The sequence below is a fragment of the Bombina bombina genome, chromosome 4, assembly GCF_027579735.1.
Source record: "Bombina bombina isolate aBomBom1 chromosome 4, aBomBom1.pri, whole genome shotgun sequence".
NCBI lineage: Eukaryota > Metazoa > Chordata > Amphibia > Anura > Bombinatoridae > Bombina > Bombina bombina.
In genome coordinates, this window is record NC_069502.1 from 1,168,823,328 (window position 1) to 1,168,841,213 (window position 17,886).

General features: G+C 37.0%; 1 protein-coding gene across 2 annotated transcripts in view; it reads left to right on the top strand.

Moving 5' to 3' along the window:
* LOC128658135 (calpain-13-like) overlaps positions 1-17,886 on the top strand; it is a 278,722-nt gene that overhangs the window by 212,126 nt on the left and 48,710 nt on the right. Inside the window, exons 13-17 of one of the 2 annotated variants that reach the window (XM_053712634.1) lie at positions 90-244; positions 1,273-1,284; positions 9,458-9,660; positions 15,859-15,895; positions 17,769-17,819. In XM_053712634.1, coding sequence (XP_053568609.1) covers positions 90-244; positions 1,273-1,284; positions 9,458-9,660; positions 15,859-15,895; positions 17,769-17,819 — 458 coding nt within the window. The remainder of the gene's footprint in view (positions 1-89; positions 245-1,272; positions 1,285-9,457; positions 9,661-15,858; positions 15,896-17,768; positions 17,820-17,886) is intronic. The other variant, XM_053712635.1, reaches the window with a different exon arrangement.

The following is a 17,886-nucleotide window of genomic DNA, read 5'->3' on the forward strand; positions in this document are numbered from 1 at the left end:
TGTACTGTCCCTTTAAATAACTATTACTTATATTTCCAGTGCCACATCTATGGTATAAAATAATGTTTGGTGTGTGGTTTACTTATTAGACTCATTTTTGAAGAATCCTCAATATCTTATAAAAGTTTCTGGAGCTGATGAAGTAAAGAGTGGTTATAATCTACTTATATCACTAATGCAAAATCCCAGGAATCGGCATAAATTCAAGTCTAATTGGTTTCCAATTGGCTTTCTACTTCACAGGGTAAGTGTGGGATAACAAAAACAACTAACTTGGAATTGAACCAATCTTGTCTATTTACATTTTTTCTATAAATGCTAATTTTTCTTTTGACCTTAGCATTATATGTTTGGCTTTACAAAGCATTTTTTATTTTGATTTCTGTAAAATTGATATCAAAAGACACCTAATATTTGCTAACTGATTTTATATAATTAACTTGAGTATGTTTTTTTTTTTTTAATTACATCCATTAGGTGTATTGATGACATACAAGAAATAGTAAAATAGCAATTGTTGGTTAATGTAAGGTCCAATTAAAGTAATTCTATTAATCAGTTAAATATTTGTTATTAGCTTCGGAATTTGTTTTATTTTTACATTGAACTGGTATTTATCAGACTCACATATATTAATTACTGATTGGTTACAAAGCTGCTAATATTTATTTTAAATTGATAGCATTAATTTAACAGTATTATAATTTGCTGTCATGTTAATATTAAATGAAAACTAAAGGACAGTGAATGATAAAAGTAACTGCAATCTATTGATAGATTTTAAAACAAACACATTAAAAATGATCTTCCTTTTTTAAAATGAAAGAGAAATCCATTTGTATCACCAAGCGTGAAACTTCTGCTATGCCAAACTCGGTCTGACCGATTCATATACAGAAACATGTGACAAAGATAGCATGTTTATAGTGCGTGTTTTCTCTTACTTTGCTTGTTTAAACATTTGATGCTGAATACATTTGACATTTAATGCCCATTTGTTACATAAATGGTGTGTTGATGCTTTGATACTATTACTTGTAACTTGAATTTTATTGCTTGGATTTTTTGCTAAATAAATTATCAACTTAAAATATTCTCTCCAACATTTGTTCATTGCCAGAACAGCATTTATTCATTCATTTTAATATTTGACTTTCATTATTCATCTTTCAAATGAATAATACACTTTTTCATGTCTATTTATTACATTATACAGTATATGATATTAACAGTTGTGTTATACAAACAAAACTTTTTTATCTCTTTTTTTAGGTGGACTCGAAGGTATGGAAGAAACTATTTTAAAAACAATACAAACTCCAAACCAAAACTGAAAAGCAGATAAACTACAATATAAACTATAAAACAAAATACAAGATTAGCAGTACAAGCCATTTGTACATTTATTTGCCTCACACCAGCACAATATGATAGATGTCAGTAAAACTGCTCCATTCTATAAATATCACAATAACTGTAATGAAAAAAAGTTAAAGAGCTATTATAGTTGAAAAAGCCAAGCTGTAATTCGTAAGAGCATGTCATTTTAAGACTAGCGGCCCTTAAATGCTAGGGGTGCGATCCGATAAACGGCGTAGTTTGCGGTGCAAGCGAGGGAACCCGCGTCGCCCGCAATTTCAGCTTGCAACTCGAGCTATCCAATATGCGGCGCCGTCAGTTGCTAAAGTGGCGCAAGTCTGACAAAGTAGCGATGTCCAGAAATGTGCGTAAGTACAGATTTTTGGAGTCGCCAGTGACTTGCGCCACGTTAGAAACTGCCGGCGCCTACAAAACCTGACTAAAGTCTAAATCACCCGCACTGTCTAACACGCCTCCTAAACATAGCCCGACACGTCTAACCCTCTATCCGCTATCCCCCCTCACTAGCCTAACAATAAAAAAAGTTATTAACCCCTAAACCGCCGCTCCCGTACCCGGCCTCAACCTAATAAAGTTATTAACCCCTAAACCGCCGCTCCCGTACCCCGCCGCCAGCTATATTAAATCTATAACCCCCTAAAGTGAGCCCCTACCCCGCCGCCATCTATTTTAAAATTATTAACCCCTAATTTAATCCCCCTACCCCACCGCCATCTATATTAAATTATTTAACCCCTAAAATACTAAACTATCCCTACCACTAAACCTAAGTCTAACCCTACAAATAGCCCTGAAAAGGGCTTTTTGCGTGGCATTACCCCAAAGTAAACTGCTCTTTTGCCAGCCCTTAAAAGGGCTTTTTGCGGGGCATGTCCCAAAGAAAACTGCTCTTTTACCAGCCCTTAAAAGGGCTTTTGGCGGGGCTTTGTCACAAAGTAAACAGCTCTTTTGCATCTAAGCTAAATCCCCCTACACCGCCGCCAGCTATAATAAATGTATTAACCCCTAATCTAATCCCCCTACACCGCCACCAGCTATATTAAATACATTAACCCCTAATCTAATCCCCCTACACCGCCGCCAGCTATATTAACTATATTAACCCTAATTATATTAGGGTTAATATAGTTAATATCGTTATTATATTATATATATATATTAAGTATAATAACCCTATCTAACTCTAACATCCTTAACTAAACTCTTATTAAAATAAATCTAATATTAATATTATTAATTAAAATATTCCTATTTAAATCTAAATACTTACATATAAAATAAACCCTAAGATAGCTACAATATAATTAATAATTACATTGTAGCTATGTTAGGGTTTATATTTATTTTACAGGTAAATTGTTAATTATTTTAACTAGGTATAATAGCTATTAAATAGTTATTAACTATTTAATATCTACCTAGTTAAAATAATTACCCAATTACCTGTAAAATAAATCCTAACCTAAGTTACAAATACACCTACACTATCAATAAATTAAATAAACTACAAATATCTATCTAAAAATACAATTAAATAAACTAAACTAAATTACAAAAAAAAACAAAACACTAAATTACAAAAAATAAAAAAGATTACAGCAATTTTAAGCTAATTACACATATTCTAAGCCCCCTAATAAAATAATAAAGCCCCCCAAAATAAAAAAAATTCCCTGCCCTATTCTAAATTAAAAAAAGTTCAAAGCTCTTTACCTTACCAGCCCTTAAAAGGGCCTTTTGCGGGGCATGCCCCAAAGAATTCAGCTCTTTTGCATTTCAATAAATATACAATACCCCCCCCCCAACATTACAACCCACCACCCACATACCCCTATTCTAAACCCACCCAAACCCCCCTTAAAAAAACCTAACACTACCCCCCTGAAGATCTCCCTACCTTGTCTTCACCACGCCGGGCCGAACTCCTCATCCGATCCGGGCGATGTCTTTCTCCAAGCGGCAAAGAAGAATTCTTCACCCCGGCGATGTCTTTCTCCAAGCGGCAAAGAAGAATTCTTCATCCCGGCGATGTCTTTCTCCAAGCGGCAGCAACGTCTTCTTCCTTCCGGCAGCATCTTCCATCAAGCGGCATCTTCAATCTTCTTTCTTCACTCCGCCGCGGAGCATCCATCCCTTCCGACGACTGAACGACGAATGAGGTATCTTTAAATGACGTCATCCAAGATGGCGTCCGCCGAATTCCGATTGGCTGATAGGATTCTATCAGCCAATCGGAATTAAGGTAGAAAAATCTGATTGGCTGATTGAATCAGCCAATCAGATTCAAGTTCAATCCGATTGGCTGGTTCTATCAGCCAATCGGAATTCGGCGGACGCCATCTTGGATGACGTCATTTAAAGATACCTCATTCGTCGTTCAGTTGTCGGCCGGAATGGATGCTCCGCGGCGGCGGAGCGAAGAAAGAAGATTGAAGATGCCACTTGATGGAAGATGCTGCCGGAAGGAAGGAGACGTTGCTGCCACTTGGAGAAAGACATCGCCGGGATGAATAATTCTTCTTTGCCGCTTGGAGAAAGACATCGCCCGGATCGGATGAGGAGTTCGGCCCGGCGTGGTGAAGACAAGGTAGGGAGATCTTCAGGGGGGTAGTGTTAGGTTTTTTTAAGGGGGGTTTGGGTGGGTTTAGAATAGGGGTATGTGGGTGGTGGGTTGTAATGTTGGGGGGGTATTGTATATTTATTGAAATGCAAAAGAGCTGAATTCTTTGGGGCATGCCCCGCAAAAGGCCCTTTTAAGGGCTGGTAAGGTAAAGAGCTTTGAACTTTTTTTAATTTAGAATAGGGCAGGGAATTTTTTTTATTTTGGGGGGCTTTATTATTTTATTAGGGGGCTTAGAATAGGTGTAATTAGCTTAAAATTGCTGTAATATTTTTTATTTTTTGTAATTTAGTGTTTGTTTGTTTTTCTAATTTAGTTTAGTTTATTTAATTGTATTTTTAGATAGATATTTGTAGTTTATTTAATTTATTGATAGTGTAGGTGTATTTGTAACTTAGGTTAGGATTTATTTTACAGGTAATTGGGTAATTATTTTAACTAGGTAGATATTAAATAGTTAATAACTATTTAATAGCTATTATACCTAGTTAAAATAATTAACAATTTACCTGTAAAATAAATATAAACCCTAACATAGCTACAATGTAATTATTAATTATATTGTAGCTATCTTAGGGTTTATTTTATAGGTAAGTATTTAGATTTAAATAGGAATATTTTAGTTTAAAATATGAATTAGATTTATTTAATAAGAATTTAGTTAGGGTTAGATAGAGTTAATATAGTTAATATAAATACTATAGTAACTATATTAACTATATTAACCCTAATATAATTAGGGTTAATATAGTTAATATATATAATGTAATAACTATATTAACTATAATATACTTAGGGTTAATATAGATAATATAGCTGGCGGCGGGGTAGGTAGATTCAATTAGGGGTTAATAATTTTAATAGAGATGGCGGCGGTGTAAGGAGCTTACATTAGGGGTTAATACTATTAATATAGGTGGCGGCGGTGTAGGGAGGGCAGGTTATAGGGCAAAAGAGCTGTTTACTTTGGGGCAAAGCCCCGCAAAAGGCCCTTTTAAGGGCTGGTAATAGCGTTTATTACTTTAGGGGGATTAGATTAGGGGTTAATAATATTAATATAGCTGGCGGCAGTATAGGGGGATTAGATTAGGGGTTAATAATTTTTATATAGGTGGCAGCGGTGTAAGGGGTCAGATTAGGGGATAGATAAGGTAGATGGCGGCGGTGTAAGGGGTCAGATTAGGGGATAGATAAGGTAGATGGTAGCGGTGTAAGGGGTTCACATTAGGGGATAGATAAGGTAGATGGCGGCGGTTTTAGGGGTTCACATTAGGCGATAGATAAGGTAGATGGCGGCGGTTTTAGGGGCTCACAGTAGGGGGTTAGTTTATGTAGATGGCGGCGGGGTCTGGGAGCGGCGGTTTAGGGGTTAATAACTTTATTAGGGATTGCGGCGGGGGATCGCGGTTGACAGGTAGATAGACATTGCGCATGCGTTAGGTGTTAGGTTTTATTTAGCAGATCGCGGTTGACAGCTAGATAGACATTGCGCATGCGTTAGGTGTTAGGTTTATTTTCTAGCTAGTTTAGGGAGTTACGGGGCTCCAATAGTCAGCGTAAGGCTTCTTACGGCTGCTTTTTGTGGCGAGGTGAAAATGGAGTAAGATTTCTCCATTTTCGCCACGTAAGTCCTTACGCTGTATATTGGATACCAAACTGCGCTGGTTTGGTATACCTGCCTATGGCCCAAAAAACTACGGGCGACGGCAGAAATATACGCGCGTAACTTCTAGGTTACGCTGTATATAGGATACCAAACCAGCGCAAATATTGGCGTCACCGGCTTTTGCGGGCGACGATTTTTATCGGATCGACCCCCAGGTGTTTAACTCCCACAAACAAGTTGTCTAAGAATTAAACACATAGGGGTAGATTTAGCAAATGGCAGGCGGACTGGATTCGCTGTAGCCCGACAACATACGCTGTCAGCATTTATCATTGCACAAGCATTTCTTGTGAAATGCTTGTGTAATGCCGCCCCCTGCATATTCACAGCCAATCGCCCCCTAGCAGGGGGTGTTAATCATCCCAAACGTATCTGATCGGGATGATTGCAGTCCGCCACCTCAGAGGTGGCGGCCGGGTTATGGAGCAGAATACGCTGCTTAATAAAGCGGCCCCATAGCATTAAAGGGTCACTAGTCTTAAAATGATATGCTTTCATTAATTAGAACATATCATTTTTTTGACTATAATGGCCCTTTAAATGATCTAGGAAGTAAGTCCTAATCACCAGAAAAGGATCTGACATTTGTATTTTTTAGTTCAAAATATTTTCCTCATTTTGAAATCTAAGAGTGAGAACACAAGGGCCAGACTGCAAGTTTTGTGCAGAAATGCAATATTCTTGTGAAAGAGCAACCAATATCTGGATTTGCACAGACAACACCGATGCGTAAAGCCATTTCAGCACGTTAATTTCCCTCAGGTAACAGGTATAACTATTATAGCCCACACTAGACTTATTCCTGTTAGATAATGTGAAGCTGTAAAGCCGCACAAGCACAAAATCACTCAGGTAATGGGAGTTTTCAGTTATTTATTTTCTATATTTTCTCCGTATTAGTATAATTGTATATAAGACAACATATACACGCAATTACACCCTTGACTTTTTCCCATCCCACCCCCCTTGTCATATACCTTATCTCTGTACTATACCATGTAACGCACCTCACCCTTATTTTTTTATTGAACAATTTTTCACATTTATGAAGCTTTTATTCACCCTCTATTCATTTATTTCTATAGCATTTTAAGTTGAATTTGACTGCATAATAACTTTCCAAAATGTTAAATGAGAAATCAATACTTGGAATATCAGCACAATAAGTGCGCTGAGACTTGGATGCTGGTAATTATCTCTAGGCAGAAGTAGATAATAGGGGTACCATATTAAAGGGACAGTCTACATCAGAATTTGTATTGTTTTAAAAGATAGATAATCTCTTTATTACCCATTCTCTAGTTTTGCATAACCAACACAGTTATATTAATACTCTTTTTACCTCTGTAATTACCTTGTATCAAAGCCTCTGCAGACTGCCCCCTTATTTCAGTTTTTTTGACAGACTTGCATTTTAGCCAATCAGTGCTGACTCCTAGGTAACTCCACGTGCGTGAGCACAATGTTATCTATAGGACACACATGAGCTAATACCCTCTAGTGGTGAAAAACTGTCAAAATGCATTCAGATTAGAGGTGGCCTTCAAGGTCTAATACATTAGCATATGTAGGTTTAGCTTTCAACTAGGAATACCAAGAGAACAAAGCAAAATGGTGATAAAAGTAAATTGGAAAGTTGTTCAAAATTGCATGCCCTATTTGAATCATGAAAGTGTATTTTTGACTAGACTGTCCCTTTAATTATGTAAACATTGTGCAGGACATGAAATGACTCTATTTATGTGTGTGTTTGTGTAAATATAACTACATATTATAAAAGCATGTAGAACTGTAATCTTGTTAGCAAAAGTGTAATTGTTTTGCAGTGTTGTTGACTTACTGTATACCCTTTATATTAATTTACCAGTTAGGAACAGATAAATGAGCTCCTACACATATCAAGCAATCACTGTACAGCATGTATTAAAGGGACAGTCTACACCAGAACTTTTATTGTTTTAAAAGATAGATAATCCCTTTATTACCCATTCTTCAGTTTTGCATAACCAACACAGTTATAATAATACACTTTTAACCTCTGTGATTATCTTGTATCCAAGCCTCTGCAAACTGCCCCTTTATTTCAGTTCTTTTGACAGACTTGCAGTTTAGACAATCAGTGCCTGTTCCCAGATAACTTCACGTGCACAAGCACAGTGTTATCTATATGAAATACATGAACTAACACCCTCTAGTGGTGAAAAACTGTTAAAATGCATTCTGAAAAGAGGTGGCCTTCAAGGTCTAAGAAATTAGCATATGAACCTCCTAGGTTAAGCTTTCAACTAAGAATAACAAGAGAACAAAGCAAAATTGGTGATAAAAGTAAATTGGAAACTTGTTTAAAATTACATGCCCTATCTGAATCATGACAGTTTATTTTGGCCTAGACTGTCCCTTTAAGGCAAAAGGTCTTTTTTTCCATGGACTGCACTCATGTGGGAAAAAGATCTAAAATTTTAGCCCAGTTATTTTCCATTCCAATCTCTTTGGAGAGCGTGAGAGCAGCAAGGTATCATAACATATGCCCGTGAGCCATAAGTAATTTTTAACATTTATTCATTACTTTAGTCTGCTGTATTCAGAGAGCTCACATATTTGTTTTCACCCAAAATCTGCCCATAGTACTTACAACATTATTAATGTCTTTGTTATAAAATGAACAATTAGAGCAAGTGGAACATTATCAGCTAGAGGAGCTTTCTTGTCTCATGCACTTTTACTCACTTTCTTGTCTCTTGCCCTTTAGAGAATATGGTGAACCAATTCTCTACAGATTTTTATAATACAATAGAAACCTTTTTAAATATAAATTCATGTGACAGGTGAAGCTCTCAGGTCACATTTGTAACAATATTATTGGGAATTTTCAATGAAAACCTTAAAGGGACATAAAAGACTTTCGCCTAGATTACGAGTCTTGCGTTAGCCTTAAAAAGCAGCGTTGAGAGGTCCCAACGCTGCTTTTTAACGCCCGCTGGTATTACGAGTCTGGCAGGTACAGGTGTACCACTCACTTTTTTTCCGCGACTCGAACATATCGCAAATCCACTTACGTCAATTGCGTATCCTATCTTTTTAATGGGACTTGCATAACACCGGTATTACGAGTCTTGGAAAAAGTGAGCGGTACACCCTCTCCTGTCAAGACTCCTACCGCATTTAAAAGTCAGTAGTTAAGAGTTTTATGGGCTAACGCCGTAACATAAAACTCTTAACTAAAGTGATAAAAAGTACACTAACACCCATAAACTACCTATGAACCCCTAAACTGAGGCCCCCCCCGCACATCGCAAACACTTAAATACATTTTTTAACCCCTAATCTGCCGACCGGACATCGCCGCCACTGTAATAAATATATTAACCCCTAAACCGCCGCACTCCCGCCTCATAAACACTAGTTACATTTTATTAACCCCTAATCTGCCGTCCCTAACATCGCCGACACCTACCTACATTTAATAACCCTTTAATCATATTATGTTCCCCATTTATGAAGCTGCAGATGCAACTTCAGGGCCTTACCGTTGCTACCTAAGGGTCAATTTATCAAAGGCTTCACCTGCCCCTGTCCGCCATTGCTTCATAGATCGACCCCTAAGCCTTTAATCCACCTCAAGAGTGGCAGACTCCCGATCGAGCAGCAGATGCTGCCCACTCGCTGTGGCACTGGCCAGACAACCTTGTCTGTCTGGCCTTTAAAAAATGCTGTCAAATTAGCACACTTGCATGATAATCTATTTACAATTAATATATATTTAAAAAAGAGCAATGTTTTTCTTTTTATAGGTACAAGATCTTCATGAAAAATTACCAAGCTCAGTTTTGTCAAAAGCAACATTTTCAGAGATAGATAATCGTAATGAACGTGAAATTACCATGTGCTACAGGTTAACTTCAGGAACATATGTATTAATTCCATTTACAAAAAACAGAGGTCAGGATTCACCGTTTATTGTGCGAATTTTCCTGAAGAGCAAAGGCTGCACCGGGTAAGTACAACGATATTGCAGACAGTGTAAGAGTGAAGACTTTATGGTCTAATGATGATAGAGTTAGGCCCTGATATTCAAAGGTTTTCCAGGTTGGAGAGAAATTTGCAGGTGCTGAACTCACTAAATATTAAAAAAAAAGGGTGGAACGCTCCAGCACTGCAACATCTCTCTCATTTATGTATGTGAATAACATACAAGCCCAGTGCAATACAGTGCTGCGTGATATGAGAGTTTTGTTACACTTTGTGCTTTATATTTTATATTACTATACATTTTAGATTGCGTCCTTTTAGTATTATTACATTTAAGCTGTGCACATATTCATTTCTATATTTATACATTTAGATTTAGATCTAGCAATAGTGATGTCGCGAATAGTTCGCCGGCGAATAGTTCCTGGCGAACATAGCATGTTCGCGTTCGCCACGGCGGGCGAACATATGCAATGTTCGATCCGCCCCCTATTCGTCATCATTGAGTAAAACTTTGACCCTGTACCTCACAGTCAGCAGACACATTCCAGTTAATCAGCAGCAGACCCTCCCTCCCAGACCCTCCTACCTCCTGGACAGCATCCATTTTAGATTCATTTGGAAGCTGCATTCTTAGTGAGAGGAGGGACAGTGTAGCTGCTGCTGATTTAATAGGGAAATCGATAGCTAGGCTAGTGTATTCAGTGTCCACTACAGTTCTGAAGGACTCATCTGATCTCTGCTGTAAGGACAGCACCCCAAAAAGCCCTTTTTAGGGCTAGAACATCAATCTGCTTTTTTTTTTTTTTTTCCTGTGTAATCTAATTGCAGTTGCCTGCCAGCGTGTGTGTCAGGCTCACAGCGTATACTGTGCCCACTTGCCCAGTGCCACCACTCATATCTGGTGTAACAGTAGTGTACATTTAAAAAAAAACAAACACTTTTTTGACTGTGAAATAATACCAGTCAGTTTCCTCCAGTGTCACACCAGTGCAACTCATATCTGGTGTAACAGTAGTGTACATTAACCCCTTAATGACCACAGCACTTTTCCATTTTATGTCCGTTTGGGACCAGGGCTATTTTTACATTTCTGCGGTGTTTGTGTTTAGCTGTAATTTTCCTCTTACTCGTTTACTGTACCCACACATATTATATGCCGGTTTTCTCGCCATTAAATGGACTTTCTAAAGATACCATTATTTTCATCATATCCTATAATTTACTATAAAACAAATTATAAAATATGAGGAAAAAATTGAAAAAAACACACTTTTTCTAACTTTGACCCCCAAAATCTGTTACTCATCTACAACCACCAAAAACACCCATGCTAAATAGTTTCTAAATTTTGTCCTGAGTTTAGAAATACCCAATGTTTACATGTTCTTTGCTTTTTTTGCAAGTTATAGGGCCATAAATACAAGTAGCACTTTGCTATTTCCAAACCATTTTTTTCAAAATTAGCGCTAGTTACATTGGAACACTGATATCTGTCAGGAATCCCTGAATAGCCATTGACATGTATATATTTTTTTTTAGAAGACATCCCAAAGTATTGATCTAGGCCCATTTTGGTATATTTCATGCCACCATTTCACCACCAAATGCGATCAAATAAAAAAAATTGTTCACTTTTTTCACAAATTTTTTCACAAACTTTAGGTTTCTCACTGAAATTATTTACAAATAGCTTGTACAATTATGGCATAAATGGTTGTACATTTTTTTCTGGGATCCCCTTTGTTCAGAAATAGCAAACATATATGGCTTTGATGTGGCTTTTTGATAATTAGAAGGCCGCTAAATGCCACTGCGCACCACACGTGTATTATGTCCAGCAGTGAAGGGGTTAATTAGGGAGCATGTAGGGAGCTTTTTGGGGTAATTTTAGCTTTAGTGTAGTGTAGTAGACAACCCAAAGTATTGATCTAGGCCCATCTTGGTATATTTCATGCCACCATTTCACCGCCAAATGCGATCAAATAAAAAAAAATGTTACATTTTTCCAAATTTTAGGTTTCTCACTGAAATAATTTACAAACATTTTGTGCAATTATGGCACAAATGGTTGTAAATGCTTCTTTGGGATCCCCTTTTTCAGAAATAGCAGACATATATGGCTTTGGCATTGCTTTTTGGTAATTAGAAGGCCGCTAAATGCCGCTGCGCACCACACGTGTATTATGCTCAGCAGTGCAGGGGTTAATTAGGGAGCTTGTAGGGAGCTTGTAGGGTTAATTTTAGCTTTAGTGTAGTGTAGTAGACAACCCCAAGTATTGATCTAGGCCAATTTTGGTATATTTCATGCCACCATTTCACCGCCAAATGCGATCAAATTAAAAAAAATAGTCAACTTTTTCACAAACTTTAGGTTTCTCACTGAAATTATTTACAAACAGCTTGTGCAATTATGGCACAAATGGTTGTAAATGCTTCTCTGGGATCCCCTTTGTTCAGAAATAGCAGACATATATGGCTTTGGCGTTGCTTTTTGGTAGTTAGAAGGCCACTAAATGCAACTGCGCACAACACATGAATTATGCCCAGCAGTGAAGGGGTAAATTAGGTAGCTTGTAGGGAGCTTGCAGGGTTAATTTTAGCTTTAGTAAAGAGATCAGCTTCCCACCTGACACATCAGACCCCTTGATCCCTCCCAAAGAGCTCTCTTCCCTCCCCCACCCCACAATTGTCCCCGCCATCTTAAGTACTGGCAGAAAGTCTGCCAGTACTAAAATAAAAGGTATCTTTTTTTTTATATATATATATATATATATATATATTTTTAGCATATTTACATATGCTGTTGTGTAGGATCCCCCCCTTAGCCCCCAACCTCCCTGATCCCCCCCTAAACAGCTTCCTAACCCTCCCCCTCTGCCTTATTGGGGGCCATATTGGGTACTGGCAGCTGTCTGCAAGTACCCAGTTTGCAAATAAAATGTTTTTTTTTTTTATTTTTATTTCATTTTTCTGTAGTGTAGCTCCCCCCCCCCAAGACCAATCCCCCACCCGCTCCCAGATCACTTAGATTTCCAAATACTAAATATTTTGCACCCCTTTCTCTCACTTATAAAAACATTTTTTTCTGTAGTGTAGCGGTTCCCACCCGCTCCCTCCCCGTGCACGCGCACGCCCGCCTACTCCCGTGCACGCGCGCGCGTCTGTCACTGTGAAGCGGGCGTAACCCTTACACTACCTGATCGATACAACATCATACCTGATGTTTTAAAGCACGTTATTCCAAACAATTTAGGAATGGTAGGTGATTTATGCCCTTTATGGATTAAAACCAGACTCTGCATCAACTTTGTAATTTTCCATGGGAGTTTTGCCATGGATCCCCCTCCGGCATGCCACAGTCCAGGTGTTAGTCCCCTTGAACCAACTTTTCCATCACTATTGTGGCCAGAAAGAGTCCCTGTGGGTTTTAAAATTCGCCTGCCTATTGAAGTCTATTACGGTTCGCCCGGTTCGCCGGTTCGCGAACATTTGCAGAAGTTTGCGCTCGCCATTCGTGAACGCAAATTTTTAGGTTCGCGACATCACTATCTAGCAATGAATTTACAAATTCTGATTATGTTTTGAAAGTTTCTGTGTTACTTTAACAAATTAGGATTATACTTTTTATATTTCTTTGTAGCTTTTACAAATTACATTGCACATTGTATTTGCTCTATTCTAAACCTGGCAGTTTCAGAAAGTGGGAGGGACAGAGCAGTTCCCTTTGCTGAACAGGGGAGTTCCCAGGGTATGTCTGAAGATCTCTTACCAGTCTTGTGAAATTTTCTAAGCATTTTAAACAAGCTGGTCTCACTGATTTGTCTCACCTGCTGTATGCAGGTGGTTTGCTCAAAATTTAAAATACACTTATTTTAACATTTTGGTTTAATTTAGAATTAATGGAAACAGAGCCTTTATATCAGCCCCAGGGGTTCTCCAGTTAGACATAGATTCTCTCTCCCATGTGAAATTTTGTATCCCAGAGAGCTTCATTACTTTCTACAGAAGGCATCTCTTATCACTCTGGGATTTCTAGGTTCCTCCCCTTTTCTTAGAAAATTCAGTGAGTTTTTGCCCCTATGAAGTCTGCAATATAATCTCTCTCCAAATTAAAGAATGTTTGATTATCTAGCCCATGGGACGTTTTCAGTTTTAATTTAAATAGAAGAAAGTATAATCTAATTTGTAAAAGATACACATGCATATACAAAGTATGAGACTTGTTAAAGTTACACAGAAGCTGTGAAGGTATAATCAGAATTTGAAAAATCACAATCCTAAATACACTGCTGTATACAAAATAAAATACAAAATAGAAAGTTCAAAGTTTAACTATAATGAAATGTAATCTGAAGTGTGCATTTATATAAAATAGAAAGCACAAAGTGTAAATGAGGCAGAACTATCATGTCATGCAGTGCTATATTGCACTGGGCTTGTCACTCCTTCACATACAGAAATGCAGGGAACGTCCCTTGGAGAAGTAAAGCAAAATTTGCCTTTTGAATATTTCACCAGGGATTTTGCAGTGCTGTTGGATCATTTTAGAATATCTCATCTGAGTGGAGAGGTTTTGAATATCAGTGCCTGAAAGAGAACCTTCAAATCCCACTAAAAGGGATGCTCTATTCTGTTATAGAAACTAGATGCATTTAATAAACATGCCCGAAACACTCGTTTTGCCTTAAAACATTAAAGGGACAGTAAACTTAAAAAAATAATGTTATATAATTCTGCATATAGTGCAGATGTATATAACATTATCTTAGAGACAGCTTTAAAAATCAAAAGATTTGAGAGATTTTAGTTCTCAAAGTTACACTTAACCAGGTCTCCTCTCGAGGCTCTTCTGATCAGGTCTTATTTTTCAAAAGCGATTCATGGGCGCACTGTCTAATCACAGCGTGCCCGATCACGCTATTAAACTAAATGTAGCTCATTCCCACTACCAGACCAGAGTGGGAGGGGAGCGAGATACATCTTAGCTATTTGCTAAGAGGTGGAAACATCACATCTGTCGTGGGCTGCCTGAGCAGCTAAGAACGGCGATTGCTTGGAACAAATAAAGGAGCTTTCTGCATGAAGTATTTTATACTTCATGAATGAAAGTCCCATTTATTTGTTTCAATGGTCAATCCTAGCATTTCACAAACTCTAGGATTGACTTTCACTTTAAAGGACATGAAACCCAATTTTTTTCTCTCATGATTCAGATAGAAAATAAAATGTTTATCAACTTTCTAATTTACTTCTATTATCTAATGTGTTTCATTCTCTTAGTATCATTTGTTGAAGAAGCAGCAATGCACTAATGGTTTCTAACTGAACTCATGGGTTAGCCAATCACAATCGATATATATATTCAGCCACCAATCAACAGCTAGAACCTAGGTTATCTGCTGCTCCTGAGCTTGCTTAGATAAACCTTTCAGCAATGGATAACAAGAGAAGGAAGCAAATTAAATAATAGAAGTAAATTGGAAAGTTGTTTAAAATTGTATTCTCTATCTGAATCATGAAAGAAAAATGTTGGGTTTTATGTCCCTTTAAGTCTTGAAGTCATACATGAGGACTGTATCAATATCAAAGGCAGATTAATGTTCCTATTCATGGGAATCTTTGGTTCTATTCAAATAAATTATTCTCCTAATGTGGACATGATATTAATATTTCTTATTAAGCTTTGAATGCATCTTCATGACAGCCTGCAACCTAATGTTTAGAAGCCGTGGCTATAAGAGTGCAACTTCCTAATGTCTCCCCTATTTCAAACGTGTTAGACTTAAAAAATCCTGGACTGATCCATTATATTTTATAAGCCCCAATTGGTTGTGAGAGTGCAGGGGGGAATCTAAAAAAGTGATTGGTTGTGCAATATTTAATTTCAGCAGTGGATGATGCCTCACTCCACACAAATGTAGGTGGACATGTTGCCTGCCTGGGAACATTGTCCATATGCTCTATAATAAATGGGGATATTTTCATTTATATTTGTGCAAATTTTAAGCAGTACAAAGAGCAATGTTCATTCAAAGAATTGTGTATAACATAGCAATTAAAGCATCCTAAATCAAGATGATTTTTTTTAACTGACCTTGAATCCTAAAAAAATAAAAAAATAAATCTTGCTGACATTTATTCATGCAAAACTAAAGTTATTGTTGTTTTTGCTCAAATATATTTAATGTAACAGTAACAATATTTAATTTTCTTTTTATAGTGAGCTGGGTACTCCTCAGAGCTCCAAAGTGTTTTTGGTAAGAACTGTTTGTAACTTGCTGGCTAATTTCTCTGTAATTGGAATGTCCTGCTGGCATTTATATCTCTAAATAAAGAAAAGTAATTATATTTTGTATGAAGCTAACACATTATAAATAAAGCTTTGTCTGATAACATTCAAATAGAGCATAAAATGAATTTATGAATCCATTAGTTTCCAGCAGTGTGAAAAGGAAATTGTCACAGCTTTCAACTGACATGTAGCAACTAAAAGCATAATTGTAGATGCTATGGGTGAGATGAATTAAACACTCTTGGTGTGATCCTTATAAAAGGAAAAATAAAGACTGTAAAATCACACTTTTATATTGTGGTTTCTTTTTTTATCTACAAAGTTTTTAAAATGTTTATTATTGTCTGCAATTCCCTTTTGCAGTCATAGATTGACATTAAAGGACCAGTACATTTGCATAATCAACAAATGCATGATAAAAAGACAATGCAATAGCACCAAGGGGTCGATTTAGCAAAGTGTCGGCATTAATCATTGCACAAGCAGTTCTGGTGAACTTTTTGAGCAATGCTGCCCCCTGCAGATTCGCGACCAATCGGCTGCTAGCAGGGGGTGTCAATCAACCCGATCGTATGCAATTGGGCGGATTAATGTCCGCCGCCTCAGAGGAGGTGTACGAGTTAAGGAGCAGCAGTCTTAACTCCTTTTTGCAGCGAGTCTGAAGGTCCGCGCAGAAACAGTTACATTCAGGGCCATTCGGCCCTTTTTAAATCGGCCCCTTAGTTTTTTTTCTGAGAAATTCCAAAGTTATGTCTAATTCCACTCCCCCTGTATCATGTGACAGCCATCAGCCAATCACAAATGCATATATGTTTATTTTGTGCATTCTTGCACATGCTCAGAAGGAGCTGGTGACTCGAAAGTGTAAATATAATAAGAATGTTTACAATATGGTAATGTAAGTAATTTGGAAAGTTGTTTAAAATTGCATGCTCCTTCTGAATAATTGAAGTTTAATTTTGACTTGAGTGTCCCTTTAAAGGAAACAAATTTATAATTTTGTTAGAATACTTTAATCTTCTTTAAATTAGTTTGTGCATTTATTTGGATATTCATTTCATGAAAAAAACAAATATCCATATTTTCATTATGAATGTGCATCTGTAACTAAATGAATGCGCATCTCTATAAATTAGTGGGTTTTTACAAACTTATAATGGCATTATAAAAGAACCAATGTCACAAATGTATCCAAATAATTTTGTTGGTAGTTTATGAAATATTGGAGTTAAAAAGACATAAAAGTGTATATTGTGTTAGAACATTTTATTTTTTAGCAATTGCTTGCATATACCTGTGTTAAAGATAGCTACAGAGCTGCACTTCACTACTAGGAGCTAGTAATGTTTAACCAGCTAGCTCCCAGTAATGAATTGCTGCTCCTTAGCCTACCTAGGTATGCTTTTCAACAAAGGATACCAAGAAAAAAAATTATGCTAGAAGAAAATTACATGCCCTATATGAATCATGGCATTTTTATTTTGACATTCAGGTACTCATGCATAAAATGAAACAATAACATGACACCCAACTTGATTACCCATAGATATGTGTAAGTGTAAGAGAGAGAAGGGCCCAGGGGGTTCTGTGCCAAATCTAAGATGCCTTATGTTGGAGTTTAGCTTATAAGAGGGGGGGTTTGGATTTGTCTTTTTTTGTTTTGTTTTGTTTTTGACGGGAGTGAAGTCCCAGGTTTCTTGAACTCAGGACGTAAATAAACATAGGTGAGATGGCTCTCAATATAGGATTATCATAAGCAAAATAGTTCCCTTATCAATAGCATAGAAAAAGTATGCAAACTGTTAATATATTGTTACCATTTTGTGTTATTTGTTTAGACACATGAAGATAACACATATGAAAGCACCTTCAAGAAATATGCGTCTCAGGTAATTGCAGTAACTTATTACACTACTCAAAAATAACATTTGATTGATCAGTTTTTTTTTCATATTT